At 43.4% G+C, this 14,777-nt stretch overlaps 2 protein-coding genes across 2 annotated transcripts in view; one reads left to right on the top strand and one right to left on the bottom strand.

The window, feature by feature from the left end:
• Positions 1 to 6,295, bottom strand: part of LOC132434781 (uncharacterized) — a 31,781-nt gene extending 25,486 nt beyond the window's left edge. Inside the window, 4 exon segments of the mRNA XM_069541266.1 lie at positions 3,777 to 3,934; positions 4,052 to 4,162; positions 5,133 to 5,434; positions 6,194 to 6,295. Of these exon segments, the coding sequence (XP_069397367.1) occupies positions 3,777 to 3,934; positions 4,052 to 4,162; positions 5,133 to 5,434; positions 6,194 to 6,242 (620 nt within the window). The 5' untranslated portion in view covers positions 6,243 to 6,295.
• Positions 1 to 14,777, top strand: part of RPIA (ribose 5-phosphate isomerase A) — a 126,354-nt gene that overhangs the window by 91,004 nt on the left and 20,573 nt on the right. The window lies entirely within an intron of this gene.

Raw genomic sequence — 14,777 nt, 5'->3', positions numbered from 1 at the left:
TGTCTATTTAGATCTTCTGCCCATTTTTTGATTGGGTTATTCTTTTTTTTTGATATTGAGCTGCTTGTTTGTTTTTTGTTTGTTTGTTTTTGTTTCACAATAAGTGGTGAGGAGCTATTAGATATGGACATGTAAATCCCATGAGAAATTTGAATGAAATTCTGACCCATCTAATACCAGGCAAAAATATGAATTAGAGTGTAGTCTTCATGTGAGAGGTAAAATACTGATGCTTCTAGAAGAAAATATAGGAAGATATCTTTAGGCCCTAAAGGTAGGCAAAAATTTATTGAACAGAACACACACATAAACACATGTAGCAAACACAAGAGAACAAAAGAGATAATAGAGTGCTTTATAATTAAGAATTTCAAATGATATATAATTTATATATTATATATGATTCATATTACATAAATATGTATAAACATGTATAGGTAGATGTATAAAGAGTCATTCAACATGATTGGTCATCATGGAAATATAAATTTTAAATACAACATCACTTTACCAATACAGATTTTTAAAAAAAGTTTGACAATACCTCATATTGGAAAAGATTGCAACAACTGGAACTTTTATACATGGTTGATGGATTTTAATATGTTCACCATTTTGGAAAACTATTTTGCAATTTTACCAAACCCATCCCAATCCTATGACTTGGCACTTCCACTCTTAGGAACGTACCCAAGGGAAATGAGTACATAAGTCCACAAAAGACATTGAAAGAATATTCCAAAAACAACTATATTCATAAAAGCTGAAAACAACTCCTTAATTAAAGAATGAATAAATTAATTTTGATATATTCATATATAAGATATTCTGCAGTGAAAAGGAACAAATTACTGCCACACCACCAACATAAATGACGCTTAAAATATATTGGTCGAATAATTGACAGGAAGGTAAGGAGATTCCGCATATGCCCCCAGCCCAACACATGTACAGCCGCCCCCATTATCAACATCACTCACTAAAGTGGTACATCTTACAATTGATGGACCTACACTGACACATCAAGATCACTGAAAGTCCATAATTTACCTTAGAGTTCACTCTTGGTGTTGTACATTCTGTGTGTTTGGACAAATGTATAATGAAATGTTATACATCATTTTAATATTATACAGAGTATTTTCATAGCCCTGAAAAATCTCTGTGTTCTGCCTATTCATTCGTCCCCCCACTGCACCCAATCTCTGGCAACCACTGACCTTTTTATTATCTCCAGCCTTTCCATTAAGAATGTCATATAGGGCTTCCCTGGTGGCGCAGTGGTTGAGAGTCCGCCTGCCAATGCAGGGGACACGGGTTCATGCCCTGATCCGGGAGGATCCCACATGCCTCGGAGCGGCTGGGCCCGTGGGCCATGGCCGCTGCGCCTGCGCGTCCGGAGCCTGCGCTCCGCAACAGGAGGGGCCGCGGCGGTGAGAGGCCCGCATACCGCAAAAAAAAAAGTACATGAAAGGACTAAATTCACAACCTGTTTTTTTTTCTTTTTTGCTTGCGCAGGCTCAGCGGCCACGGCTCCCGGGCCCAGCCGCTCCGCGGCATGTGGGATCTTCGCGGACCGGGGCACGAACCCGTGTCCCCTGCATCGGCAGGCGGACTCTCAACCACTGCACCACCAAGAAAGCCCTTTCGTGTGCTTTTATATCACCTCTGAAATCCTCACTCTAGCTTACTCTGGACTTACCAGGTTGCCTGGTATCAGATGCATGGGCTTTTCCTTAGCTACTCTGTTTCTTGCTTACTTTAGTGCAATAGCACAGCACAAATTCAATACCTTAATGATACACTGTCTCAGAGGGGATGCTTTTACTTTCTTTGTGGTCATTTTTCTTCTTAATGAGAATGTACCACCTTCATGCAACGATGTTTATTGAGCACCTTGAATATGCCAGGTACTCTTGTGTAACGCTGAGATACGTCAGTGCTCCCAGGAAACAAATGTCCCTGACCCTGTGGAGCTGAAATTCTACCAGAGAAAATCAGACTCTAAAGGGCAAACATCAAAAAGAGATAAATAAACTTGGGAATTCCCTGGCAGTCCAGTGGTTAGGACTCCAAGTTTTCACTGCCAAGGGCAAGGGTGGAATCCCTGGTTGGAGAACTGAGATCCTGCAAGCCACAGGGTGTGACCAAAAATGTAAAAAAAGAAATAAGTAAAGTTGAGAAGTGCTTTGAACAAAAGTGTGGAGCAGGATGTACTATTCATGCAGGATTGGGGTGATCGTTGAGAAGGGAAGCTTTGGGCTGAACTGACAGATGAGGCGTTAACACAGCGCGTGTTTGGAGGAAAAGTTTTGCTGTCAGAGGGACCAGTGAGACCAGAGGTCCAAGGGCAGGACTGTGTGTGGCTTGTTGAAGGCAGAGCCAGGTGGCCAGTGAGGCTGACGCTCAGTGAGTCAGTGGACAGAGCCATAGGAGACGGAGTCTGAGAAGTAACAGGGAGGGTCCTGGTCAGCGGGAACCTGATAGGCGTTGTAAGGATTTGAGCTTTTCCTCTGTGTGAAGTAGAATCTAGTGCAAGATTTGGAACAGAGGACAAGCTTAACTCACCTTTTAAAAGATTGCCCTGGCTGCTGCCTTGAGAATAGGCATGTTGATCTTTGGGGAGGCTGTGGCCCTTGTCCAGGTAAAAGATGGTGGAAGCTTGCACCAGGATGGGCCGTGAAGGTGGAGGTGATCAGGGGTGGTCAGATTTGGGATATATCGGAGATCTGGTATTACTTGTCCACTTCTCTTTGCTCCAGGATTCCCAGCCTACTGTGTTGAGTATGCTGTAACTATAATCACTCTTAATTATTTATTTTTGAATGAGAATATTCCTTCTGCCTGTTGGCACTCAGGAAAAAGAATCATCATTTCCTCTTAGGTTTCCTTTGAGGAACCAAGATTGTACCTTTGTTTCACATCTCCTTTCCCGGTTTTCTCTGTCTTCTGCAAAGAGAAGGTCAATTTACTCCCTACTAAGAGTGTTAATCTCTGATCAAAAGGCCTCAGTCTAGTGTTTTCTCTATTGCTTGTATGTTATTTTCTTCTTGTTGTTGGGTTTTTTTTTTGTCATCATCTTAATAAAATAAAATATCACATTTTCCCTCTGGTTCTAAGTGATCAAATGTCATCTTAGTTAGTCACACTGATTAGTTTCAGAACTGTCAATGAAGGTACAAAAAGGTATTAAGAACCATATGCTAATGCATATATATGGAATCTAAAGAAAAGAGTACTGATGAACCTGGTGACCAGTGGCAGGGCAGGAATAAAGATGCAGATGTAGAGAACAGACTGGAGGACACAGGAGGGGAAGGGGAAGCTGGGACGAAGTGAGAGAGTAGCACTGACATATATACACTACCAAATGTAAAATAGATGGCTAGTGGGAAGCTGCTGCACAGCACAGGGAGATCAGCTCGGGGCTTTGTGACCACCTAGAGGGGTGGGATAGGGAGGGTGGGAGGGAGGCTCAAGAGGGAGGGGATATAGGGATATATGTATACATATAGCTGATTCGCTGTTGCACAGCAGAAACTAACACATCGTTGTAAAGCAATTATACTCCAACAAAGATGTAAAAAAAAAAAAAAAGGTATTAAGAGATCCCAAACCCTGTCCTCAGCAAGTTACATGTGGAGCCTTGCCTAGTACCAGTGTCCTTGCCTCTCACAGAATCTTTCCAATCAGCTACCTACACAGAATCCTTCTGTGTTCTCATAATACTCACTCCCTTCTGTGAATCAGGTTTTCTGATTAGAATCTGTCCTTACTTTCTGGATGACCTTGAACACATTTTATAACCTCTCTCTGCCACCGCGTTTTCTACTGGACGATGGGAATAAAACGTCCTTCTCATGCCAAGACTTAGCTCAATTCTTGGAACATAATAAGCATTTGATAAATATTGCAGCCATTCTTCTTTGTCGTCCTTAAATGTATAACTCAGACAGTTATGGTAGATCAGAAAAACATTGCTGCATGTTTCTGCAATGAAGACTGCAGTCTGTTTCATCCAGCCTTGAATCAAGTTGGGTTTGGGTCTTACTTTGACAAACAGAATGTGGTTCGAAGAACCCTGTGCCAGTTCTGGGTAGCGGGTCTCAAATAGTGTTGCAGCTTCCATGTCACCTCTTGAATGTAAGAAAGAAGATGTAGCCTATTAGAGGATGAGAGGTCACATGGAGGAAAACTGAGGCTCTGGGCAAACAGCCGGCACTGACCACCAGACATGTGAGAAGGCCATCCAGTGGCATGACAAGGACGGCTAGGGGAGTGGGAGTGGTCCTTCCTGCGGGGAGGAGAATTGTTCAGAATTTTCTGTGCACAGTGATAATAAAAAGTAGCATTATTATTCATTTAAAATTCTCTATAGTCAATTCACTGTTTAGAACCTGCACCTGAGGTGCAGGTCTCTCACCAACTTCCACTTCCCTTAACATGTGCCTAAGGGAAAAACCAAGACGCCCCACTCATCAACCAGAACCAATAGGCAGACTTGTGGCTGAGAACAGCGTGGACCTTTCAGCCCGGGTGACCTTCAGCGACTCCCCACTCATCACCCAGAACCAACAGGCAGACTTGTGGCAGAGAACAGCTTGGACATTTCAGCCCGGGTGACCTTCAGCTACTCCCCACTCATCACCCAGAACCAACAGGCAGACTTGTGGCTGAGAACAGCGTGGACCTTTCAGCCCGGGTGACCTTCAGCTGACTGCAGCAGCATGGGTGAACCCCTAGCAAAGCAGCAGAGAAAGCACCCAGCCAGCCCACAGAATCACGAGAAATAATAAACTGTTGCTTTTTGAAGCTGTGATTTGGGGGGTGTTCTTTTATGCTGCAGTTGATAACGGAAATAACAACAAAACCGATTTAAAGCTTCTGTCTGGATCACAGCTTGGCTCCAGTCTCCTCCACCCTTTCCCCTCTGTAGATCCAGTTTAAATGTGAGGTAATGTCTCAGCATGCCCCTGCTTCACCCAGCACAGAAACTTAGACTCTGAGAACATGGGCATTAAAATATGGACATCTTACATCTCACATTGCGGCTTCTTGCAGGAAGCAGGTGTCTTTTCACCAAGTGGGCATCATTAGACCAGAAAGGATATTTTTATTTGAGGGCCTGTCACTGTGAGAGGTGGGCTGATGTGCTGCTGAAAGTAATACACCCCAACATCTTCAGCTTCGACTCCATGGATGGCGAGGGAGAAGTCAAAGCCAGAGCCACTTCCTTGGAACCTGGACGGGGTTCCTGAGGCCCGGGCAGAAGCTCCAAAGATGAGCAGCCTGGGAGGCTCCTTGGGTTTCTGTTGGTACCAGGCCATGGAGGTACCTACCTCCACGCTGCTCTTACATGTTATGGAGACAAAGCTTCCTTGAGATGCTGCCAGGGTCTCTGGAGTCTGGGTCAGTGTGATCTGTCCCCAGCAGCCTGTAAGGACACCCCACCAAGGCAACACAAAGTGTTACTTTTCTCAAAGACTCAGAATCCACATCGAAGTGGCTATTGATATGTCCTCAGGACAAGGGCAAGCTGTGAAAGGTGACAGAACATGGGACAGTCCCATCCTCAGGGGCTGAGGGATGAGTCCATTCACTCTGGTCTAAATGGGTCCCTGGTGCACCTCCAAGGAGAGGGTGGACGTGGGGAGGGGGCATGGACAGAGGGCTCCATCGTCCTCAGGGGAAGAGGACAGGTTCCAGGTTCTTTATGCCTCTGCCTCATTGTCAACCTTGGACTCTGCCTTGGATGCTAATAAGAGTTAAGTCAAAACAACTCTACAGGGAGCTTCCCTGGTGGCGCAGTGGTTGAGAATCTGCCTGCCTAATGCAGGGGACACAGGTTCGAGCCCTGGTCTGGGAAGATCCCACGTGCCGCGGAGCACCTGGGCCCGTGACCCCCAACTGCTGAGCCTGAGCGTCTGAAGCCTGTGCTCCGCAACAAGAGAGGCCGAGATAGTGAGAGGCCCGCGCACCGCGATGAAGAGTGGTCCCCGCTCGCTGCAACTAGAGAAAGCCCTCGCACAGAAACGAAGACCCAACACAGCCAAAAAAAAAAAAAAAAAAACAAAAACAAAAAAAAAAACAATTCTACATATTGCATTGTAATTTCTAAAGCCCTATGAGCACATGATCTCTTTGTCAAGGGCTAAAGTTCTAGCTCAGAATCTGCAGTGGGAAACATGCTTACCCTGAAAACCCATCACCAGGAGACAGAGGAGCTGGGTCTGGGAGCTCATCTTGGAGTGTCCCTGGAATCCGTTGCTTCTGTACCGAAGGGCAGGAGATAGTATTGCATTGCTTTGGAATTGAGGCTGAGCCCTGGGACTAAATAAACACAGGCTTCCTTGGAGTTGATTTGCATGTCTGATGGCCTGACCAGAGCTCTTCTCTAGAGCCCTCTGAGGGCAGCAGGCTTACTGCACCTACAGCTGCAGGAGGACTTGGAGGTGAGGGAGGTGCCTCTGGTCCCAAAGACTCTTAGGCTGGACTGGGCGGTACCAGTGAGGCTGCCCCATTCACAGGCTCCTCTCCAGAGGCTGGGACAGAGCTCACTTCAGAGCCTGCCAGTTGCCTGCAGAGTGGTCACTCAAGGGTCTATTCTTACAGAAATGGGGGCTTGTTTTACTTTCTGCTCTAACCAGTTTCCAAATTTACCCTTGATTGAAGACCAAACCAGCCAATCAGATATCACAGGAAAGCCAAGTCCTCCAGGCTTCATCACAGAGAATGTATTTCCAAATATACACAACCACTACCGACAAAGACTGGCAATTAAAATTAAGTTGTTGCTGAAGGAAAACGTTAATATGGGAAGCCACATACTGACAGCATATGGGTATATGTTGCTGACCTAACAATGCAGGAGCCTGTCCAGCCCACGTCTCCAGAGGAAGGATGGTGTTCTGCTGCCCTCAGAGACCACAGTGGGGCCCTCGGGTTCTCTCCTGTGTGTTGTAAGCTGGGGAGTCTCAGGGTCTCGGATCAAGTCCTCTGTACTATTTTCAGGTCTTTGGGACAAGTTTGTAGCTCTGGGGTTCTCATGGACAAGACTGAGTGATGATTATGGGAGTGAGGTTTGTGAAGACCTCCTGGGATGTCAGCAATCTCCTTTAGTCTTCTGCACCTTCACGGAGCACGCCTGCCTGTCTGGTTTAGTCTGGGCCCCTTGTTTCTTTCTGTGGGTCTATCTGTCTGTTGGCAACCTTCCTTAGGAGGACCCTGTCAGTTACCATAAGGGGTGAACCGAACACAGCAGGGAAATGAGGTGGTAGGCAGTTCCCCAGGGACAGGACACAGTCCTGTGGTCACTCTGACCGTTTTGACTTTAGAACTACGTGTTCCCAGAGAACATGAGACCTGGGCAAACAAGCAGGCTGAACAATCCCATTACTGCTCATGTAGAATCCTCAGGAATTCAAGGAAGCATCTTTCCTCACTGTAGGTAGGGACTTCTGCTGATTCTACAAAAGCATCTTTAGTGACCAAGGAAAGGAATCAGCAGGTTGAGATCGATTTTAATGGAAAAAATGAGCCTGGGGTCTGAGAGTGGGAGGAGTTCTGCGTGGCCCTGTGTGGTCATGGAGGTGACAGCTCACTGATGTCACCCTGACCTCCACGGAATAGTCCATGCAGGTGCCAGAGCCTTGGAGCAGACAGAGCCAGCATCAAGCTGCAGACAGATCCAGTAGCCTTCTCTGCGGCAGCCCTGCCAGTGGTCAGCAGAGCATCAGCTCCATACCCAGCCCTGTTGATCCTGTTGGGGCAGGACCAGGACCTGAGTGATGTGTTATGTGTGACGGAAGCAACCTCACTGCTCTGCAGGAAAATGGGACGAGCTCTGTGGGAGACAGGAGCAGAGGGCGCAGGCTGGGTTTGCACAAGTATATGTGGCCTGGTGAAAACTCCTGATTGATCATCCCTTTCTTACAAGTTTAACTGTTTTAGGTGCCACATATAAGTGATATCATACAGTACTTGTCTTTCTCTTTTTCACTTACCTCATTGAGCATAATGTGCTCGAGGTCCATCCCTGTTGTTGCAAATGGCAGGTTTTCCTCCTTTCACATATTATATATATAATATATAAAATGGAATATATTATATATAAAATGGAATATATATATACTGCATATTTTAATTAAAAATTGTCCCTTCCTTGATTCCCACCCCCCGCCACGGTCATTGCCCATGTGAGAGATGGCACGCCCACTGGAAACACAGATTCTCAACCATTTAAATTTTGGAACTCCTCAGCATCCAAAGTTGAGTCAGCCTTTCCCTAAAGTAGGTCATAGTCTAGAAAACAGAGACGTGAGAAAAAGAACTCAGTCTGACTCTTCGAGGGTGCTGAGGTTCTTGGAAAGAAGGGTAGGGCCTCCCTCTACTTGGCTTCCTTGCAAGAGTGAAGAATATTTCTGTGATGCCCTAGGGAAGGGACATCCCTAAAGTGAGACTTCATAACAGCAGTGAGATGCTGCCCCAACCTCTTCCCGGGGAAAAGAAATACTCGTCCCCATCTTATACCCATGAAAATCCCTTTTCCTCTGTAAAAACTTTCCTCGTGCAGTGTCTCTTTTGTGCAGTGTTCCACCCTTTTTCCACTACAGTCCCTTTTGTCTTTACCTATAACCACAGCCTAAATCAGTTATGCTGTAATCATTTGTATATCTAAGGGATCATCTTCCCCAAAAGGCAGTGTCTTCCTTGAAAGCAAGGGCTAAAGTTTTCAATATTTTTATCTATAGGACCTATCAAATGTCAATAGCCCCAGCCTGAGTGAACAAGGACTCACCAGCAGGGGTAAACCAGAGATAATCCAGGATAATTTCCCTGTTTTAAGATCCTCATGTATCTCTTTATCCCATAGTCTTAATTTATCTCTCCCCCACCTCTTTCCCCTTTGGTAACCATTAGTTTGTTTTCTATTTCTGTCAGTCTGTTTCTGTTTTGCAAATTTCATTTGTGTTATTTTTTAGATTCCACATACAAGTGGCATCATATAACATTTGTATTTCTCTGACTTACTTCATTTAGTATTATAATCTCTAGGTCCACGCGTGTTGCTGCAAATGGCAATATTTTGTTCTTTTTCATGGCTGAGTAATATTCCTTCATCTATATCTATATGTATATCTATCTATATATATCCCACATCATCTTTATCCACTCATCTGTTGATAGACACTTAGGATGCTTCCATGTCTTGGCTATTATAAATAGTGTTGCAGTGAACATTGGGGTGCATGTATCTTTTCAAATTAGAGTTTTTGTCTTTTCTGGATATATGCCCAGGAGTGTGACTGCTGTATCATATCGTAACTGTATTTTTATTTTAAGGAACTTTATACTATTTTCCATAGTGGTTGCATCAATTTACATTCCCATCGACAGTGTAGGAGGGTTCCCTTTTCTCCACACCCCCTCCAGAAGTTATTGTTTGTAGACTTTTTTTTAAACATCTTTATTGGAGTATAATTGCTTTACAATGGTGTGTTAGTTTCTGCTTTATAACAAAGTGAATCAGTTATACATATACATATCCCCATATCTCTACCCTCTTGCATCTCCCTCCCTCCCACCCTCCCTATCCCACCCCTCTAGGTGGTCACAGAGCACCGAGCTGATCTCCCTGTGCTATGCGGCTGCTTCCCACTAGCTATCTATCTTACGTTTGGTAGTGTATATATGTCCATGCCACTCTCTCACTTTGTCCAAGCTTACCCTTCCCCCTCCCCATATCCTCAAGTCCATTCTCTAGTAGGTCTGCATCTTTATTCCCATCTTGCCCCTAGGTTCCTCATGACTTTTTTTTTGTTTTTTAGATTCCATATATATGTGATAGCATATGGTATTTGTTTTTCTCTTTCTGACTTACTTCACTCTGAATGACATACTCTAGGTCCATCCACCTCACTACAAATTTCGTTCCTTTTTATGGCTGAGTAATATTCCGTTGTATGTATGTGCCACATCTCCTTTATCGATTCATCTGTTGATGGACACGTAGGTTGCCTCCATGTCCTGTCTATTGTAAATATAGCTGCAGTGAACATTGTGGTAAATGACTCTTTTTGAATTATGGCTTTTTGAGGGTATATGCCCAGTAGTGGGATAGGTGGTATGGTAGTTCTATTTTTAATATTTTAAGGAACCTCCATATTCTTCTCCATAGTGGCTGTATCATTTACATTCCCAACAACAGTGCAAGAGGAGGGTTCCCTTTTCTCCACACCCTCTCCAGCATTTATTGTTTGTAGATTTTTTGATCATGGCCATTCTAACTGGTGTGATATGATATCTCATTGTAGTTTTGATTTGCATTTCTCGAATGGTTAATGATGTTGAGCATTCTTTCATGTGTTTGTTGGCAATCTGTATATCTTCCTTGGAGAAATTTCTATTTAGGTCTTCTGCCCATTTTTGGACTGGGTTGTTTGTTTTTTTGATATTGAGCTGCATGAGCTGCTTGTAAATTTTGGAGATTAATCCTTTGTCAGTTGCTTCATTTGAAAATATTTTCTCCCATTCTGAGGGTTGTCTTTTTATCTTGTTTATGGTTTCTTTTGCTGTGTGTGTATGATCCTTTTAATATGCTGTTGGATTCTGTTTGCTAGTATTTTGTTGAGGATTTTGGCATCTATGTTCATCAGTGATATTGGCCTGTAGTTTTCTTTCTTTGTGACATCTTTGTCTGGTTTTGGTATCAGTGTGATGGTGGCCTTGTAGAATGAGTTTGGGTGTGTTCCTCCCTCTGCTATATTTTGGAAGAGTTTGAGAAGGATAGGTGTTAGCTCTTCCCTAAATGTTTGATAGAATTCGCCTGTGAAGCCATCTGGTCCTGGGCTTTTGTTTGTTGCAAGATTTTTAATCGCACTTTCAATTTCAGTGCTTGTGATTGGTCTGTTCATATTTTCTATTTCTTCCTGATTCAGTCTCGGCAGGTTGTGCATTTCTAAGAATTTGTCCATTTCTTCCAGATTGTCCATTTTATCAGCATAGGGTTGCTTGTGGTAATCTCTCATGATCTTTTGTATTTCTGCAGTGTCAGTTGTTACTTCTCCTTTTTCATTTCTAATTCTATTGATTTGAGTCTTCTCCCTTTTTTTCTTGATGAGTCTGGCTAATGGTTTATCAATTTTGTTTATCTTCTCAAGAACCAGATTTTAGTTTTATTTATGTTTGCTATCGTTTCCTTCATTTCTTTTTCATTTATTTCTGATCTGATCTTTATGATTATTTCCTTCTGCTAACTTTGGGTTTTTTTGGTTCTTCTTTCTCTAATTGCTTTCGGTGTAAGATTAGGTTGTTTATTTGAGATGTTTCTTGTTTCTTAAGGTAGGATTGTGTTGCTATAAACTTCCCTCTTAGAACTGCTTTTGCTGCATCCCGTAGGTTTTGGGTCATCGTGTTTTCATTGTCATTTGTTTCTAGGTATTTTTTGATTTCCTCTTTGATTTCTTCCATGATCTCTTGGTTATTAAATAGTGTATTGTTTAGCCTCCATGCGTTTGTATTCTTACAGAATTTTTCCTGTAATTGATATCTAGACTCATAGCATTGTGGTTGGAAAAGATACTTGATACGATTTCAATTTTCTAAAATTTACTAAGGCTTGATTGGTGACCCAAGATATGATCTATCCTGGAGAATGTTCCATGAGCACTTGAGAAGAAAGTGTATTCTGTTGTTTTTGGATGGAATATCCTATAAATATTAATTGAGTCCATCTTGTTTAATGTATCATTTAAAGCTTGTGTTTCCTTATTTACCTTGATTTTGGATGATCTGTCCATTGGTGAAAGTGGGGTGTTAAAGTCCCCTACTCTGAATGTGTTACTGTCCATTTCCCCTTTAATGGCTGGTAGTATTTGCCTTATGTATTGGGGTGCTCTTATGTTGGGTGCATAAATATTTACAATTGTTATATATTTTTCTTGGATTGATCCTTTGATCATTATGTAGTGTCCTTCTTTGTGTCTTGTAATAGTCTTTGTTTTAAAGTCTATTTTGCCTGATATGAGAATTGCTACTCCAGCTTTCTTTTTGTTTCCATTTGCATGGAATATCTTTTTCAATCCCCTCACTTTCAGTCTGTATGTGTCCCTAGGTCTGAAGTGAGTCTCTTGTAGACAGCCTATATATGGGTCTGTTTTTGTATCCATTCAGCCAGTCTGTGTGTTTTGGGTAGAGCATTTAATCCATTTACATTTAAGGTAATTATCCATATGTATGTATGTTCCTATTACCATTTTCTTAATTGTTTCGGGTTTGTTATTGTAGGTCTTTTCCTTCTCTTGTGTTTCCTGCCTAGAGTAATTCCTTTAGCATTTGTTGTAAAGCTGGTTTGGTGGTGCTGAATTCTCTTAGCTTTTGCTTGTCTGTAAAGGTTTTAATTTCTCTGTCAAATCTGAATGAGACCCTTGCTGGGTAGAGTAATCTTGGTTGTAGCTTTTTCCCCTTCATCACTTTAACTATGTCCTGCCACTCCCTTCTGGCTTGTAGAGTGTCTGCTGAAAGATCAGCTGTTAACCTTATGGGGATTCCCTTGTGTGTTATTTGTTGTTTTTCCCTTGCTGCTTTTTTTATTTTGTTTTGTTTTGTTTTGTTTTTTGCGGTACGCAGGCCTCTCACTGTCGTGGCCTCTCCCGTTGCGGAGCACAGGCTCCGGACCCGTAGGCTCAGCGGCCACGGCTCACAGGCCCAGCCGCTCCGCGGCATGTGGGATCCTCCTGGACCGGGGCACAAACCCGCGTCCCCTGCATTGGCAGGCGGGCTCCCAACCACTGCGCCACCAGGGAAGCTCTGTCCCTTGCTGCTTTTAATATGTTTTCTTTGTATTTAATTTTTGATAGTTTGATTAATATGTGTCTTGTCGTGTTTCTCCTTGGATTTATCCTGTATGGGACTCTCTGTGCTTCCTGGACCTGATTAACTATTTCCTTTCCCATATTAGGGAAGTTTTCAACTATAATCCCTTCAAATATTTTCTCAGTCCCTTTCTTTTTCTCTTCTTCTTCTGGGACCCCTATAATTCGAGTGGTGGTGCATTTAATGTTGTCCCAGAGGTCTCTGAGACTGTCCTCAATTCTTTTCATTCTTTTTTCTTTATTCTGCTCTGCAGTAGTTGTTTCCACTATTTTATCCTCCAGGTCACTTATCTGTTCTTCTGCCTCAGTTATTCTGCTATTGATCCCATCTAGAGTCTTTTTAATTTCATTTATTGTGTTGTTCATCTCTTTAGTTCTTCTAGGTCCTTGTTAAACGTTTCTTGTATTTTCTCCATTCTATTTCTAAGATTTTGGATCATCTTTACTATCATTACTCTGAATTCTTTTTCAGGTAGACTGACTATTTCCTCTTCATTTGTTACATCTGGTGGGTTTTTACCTTGCTCCTTCATCTGCTGTGTGTTTTTCTGTCTTCTCATTTTGCTTAACTTACAGTATTTGTGGTCTCCTTTTCACAGGCTGCAGGTTCTTAGTTCGCATTGTTTTTGGTGTCTGCCCCCAGTGGCTAAGGTTGGTTCAGTGGATTGTGTAGGCTTCCTGGTGGAGGGGACTAGTGCCTGTGTTCTGGTGGATGAGGCTGGATCTTGTCTTTCTGGTGGGCAGGTACACATCTGGTGGTGTGTTTTGGGGTGTCTGTGGCCTTATTACGATTTTACACAGCCTGTCTGCTAATGGGTGGGGTTGTGTTCCTGTCTTGCTAGTTGTTTGGCATAGGGTGTCCAGCACTGTAGCTTGCTGGTCGTTGAGTGGACCTGGGTCTTGGCATTGAGATGAAGATCTGTGCCAGATTTTCACCATTTGATATTATGTGGAGCTGGGAGGTCTCTTGTGGACCAGTGTCCTGAACTTGGCTCTCCCACCTCAGAGGCACAGCCCTGACGCCTGGCTGGAGCACCAAGAGCCTGTCATCCACACGGCTCAGAATAAAATGGAGAAAAAAAAAGAAACAAAGAAAGAAGAAGATAAAATAAAATAAAGTTATTAAAATAAAAAATAATTATTAGAAACAATTTTAAAAAGTAATAAAAGAAAGAAGAAAAAAGAAGGAAAGAAGGAAGAGAGCAACCCAACCAAAAAACAAATCCACCGATGATAACAAGCGCCAAAAAGTGTACTAAAAAAAACAAAATAAAACCAAACAAACAAAAAAACCCCGAACAGACAGAACCCTAGGACATATGGTAAAAGCAAAGCTATACAGACAAAATCACACACAGAAGCATACACATACACACTCACAAAAGGAGAAAAAGGGAAAAAAATATATATATATATTGTTGCTCCCAAAGTCCACCTCCTCAATTTGGGATGATTCGTTGTCTATTCAGGTATTCCACAGATGCAGGTACATCAAGTTGATTGTGGAGGTTTAATCCACTGCTCCTGAGGCTGCTGGGAGAGATTTCCCTTTTCGTCTTTGTTCTCACAGCTCCCAGGGTTCAGCTTTGGATTTGGCCCCGCCTCTGCGTGTAGGTCGCCTGAGGGTGTCTGTTCTTCTCTCAGACAGGATGGGGTTAAAGGAGCAGCTGATTAGGGGGCTCTGGCTCACTCAGACCGGGAGGAGGGAGGGGTACGGATGTGGGGTGAGCCTGCGGCGGCAGAGGCCTGCGTGACGTTGCACCAGCCTGAGGCGCACCGTGCGTTCTCCCGGGGAAGTTGTCCCTAGATCACGGGACCCTGGCAGTGGCAGGCTGCACAGGCTCCACGGAAGGGGGATGTGGATAGTGACCTGTGCTCGCACACAGGCTTCTTGGTGGCGGCAGT

Source organism: Delphinus delphis, chromosome 12 (assembly GCF_949987515.2).
Source record: "Delphinus delphis chromosome 12, mDelDel1.2, whole genome shotgun sequence".
Classification (NCBI taxonomy): Eukaryota; Metazoa; Chordata; class Mammalia; order Artiodactyla; family Delphinidae; genus Delphinus; species Delphinus delphis.
This window is presented reverse-complemented; position numbering and strand designations above follow the sequence as displayed.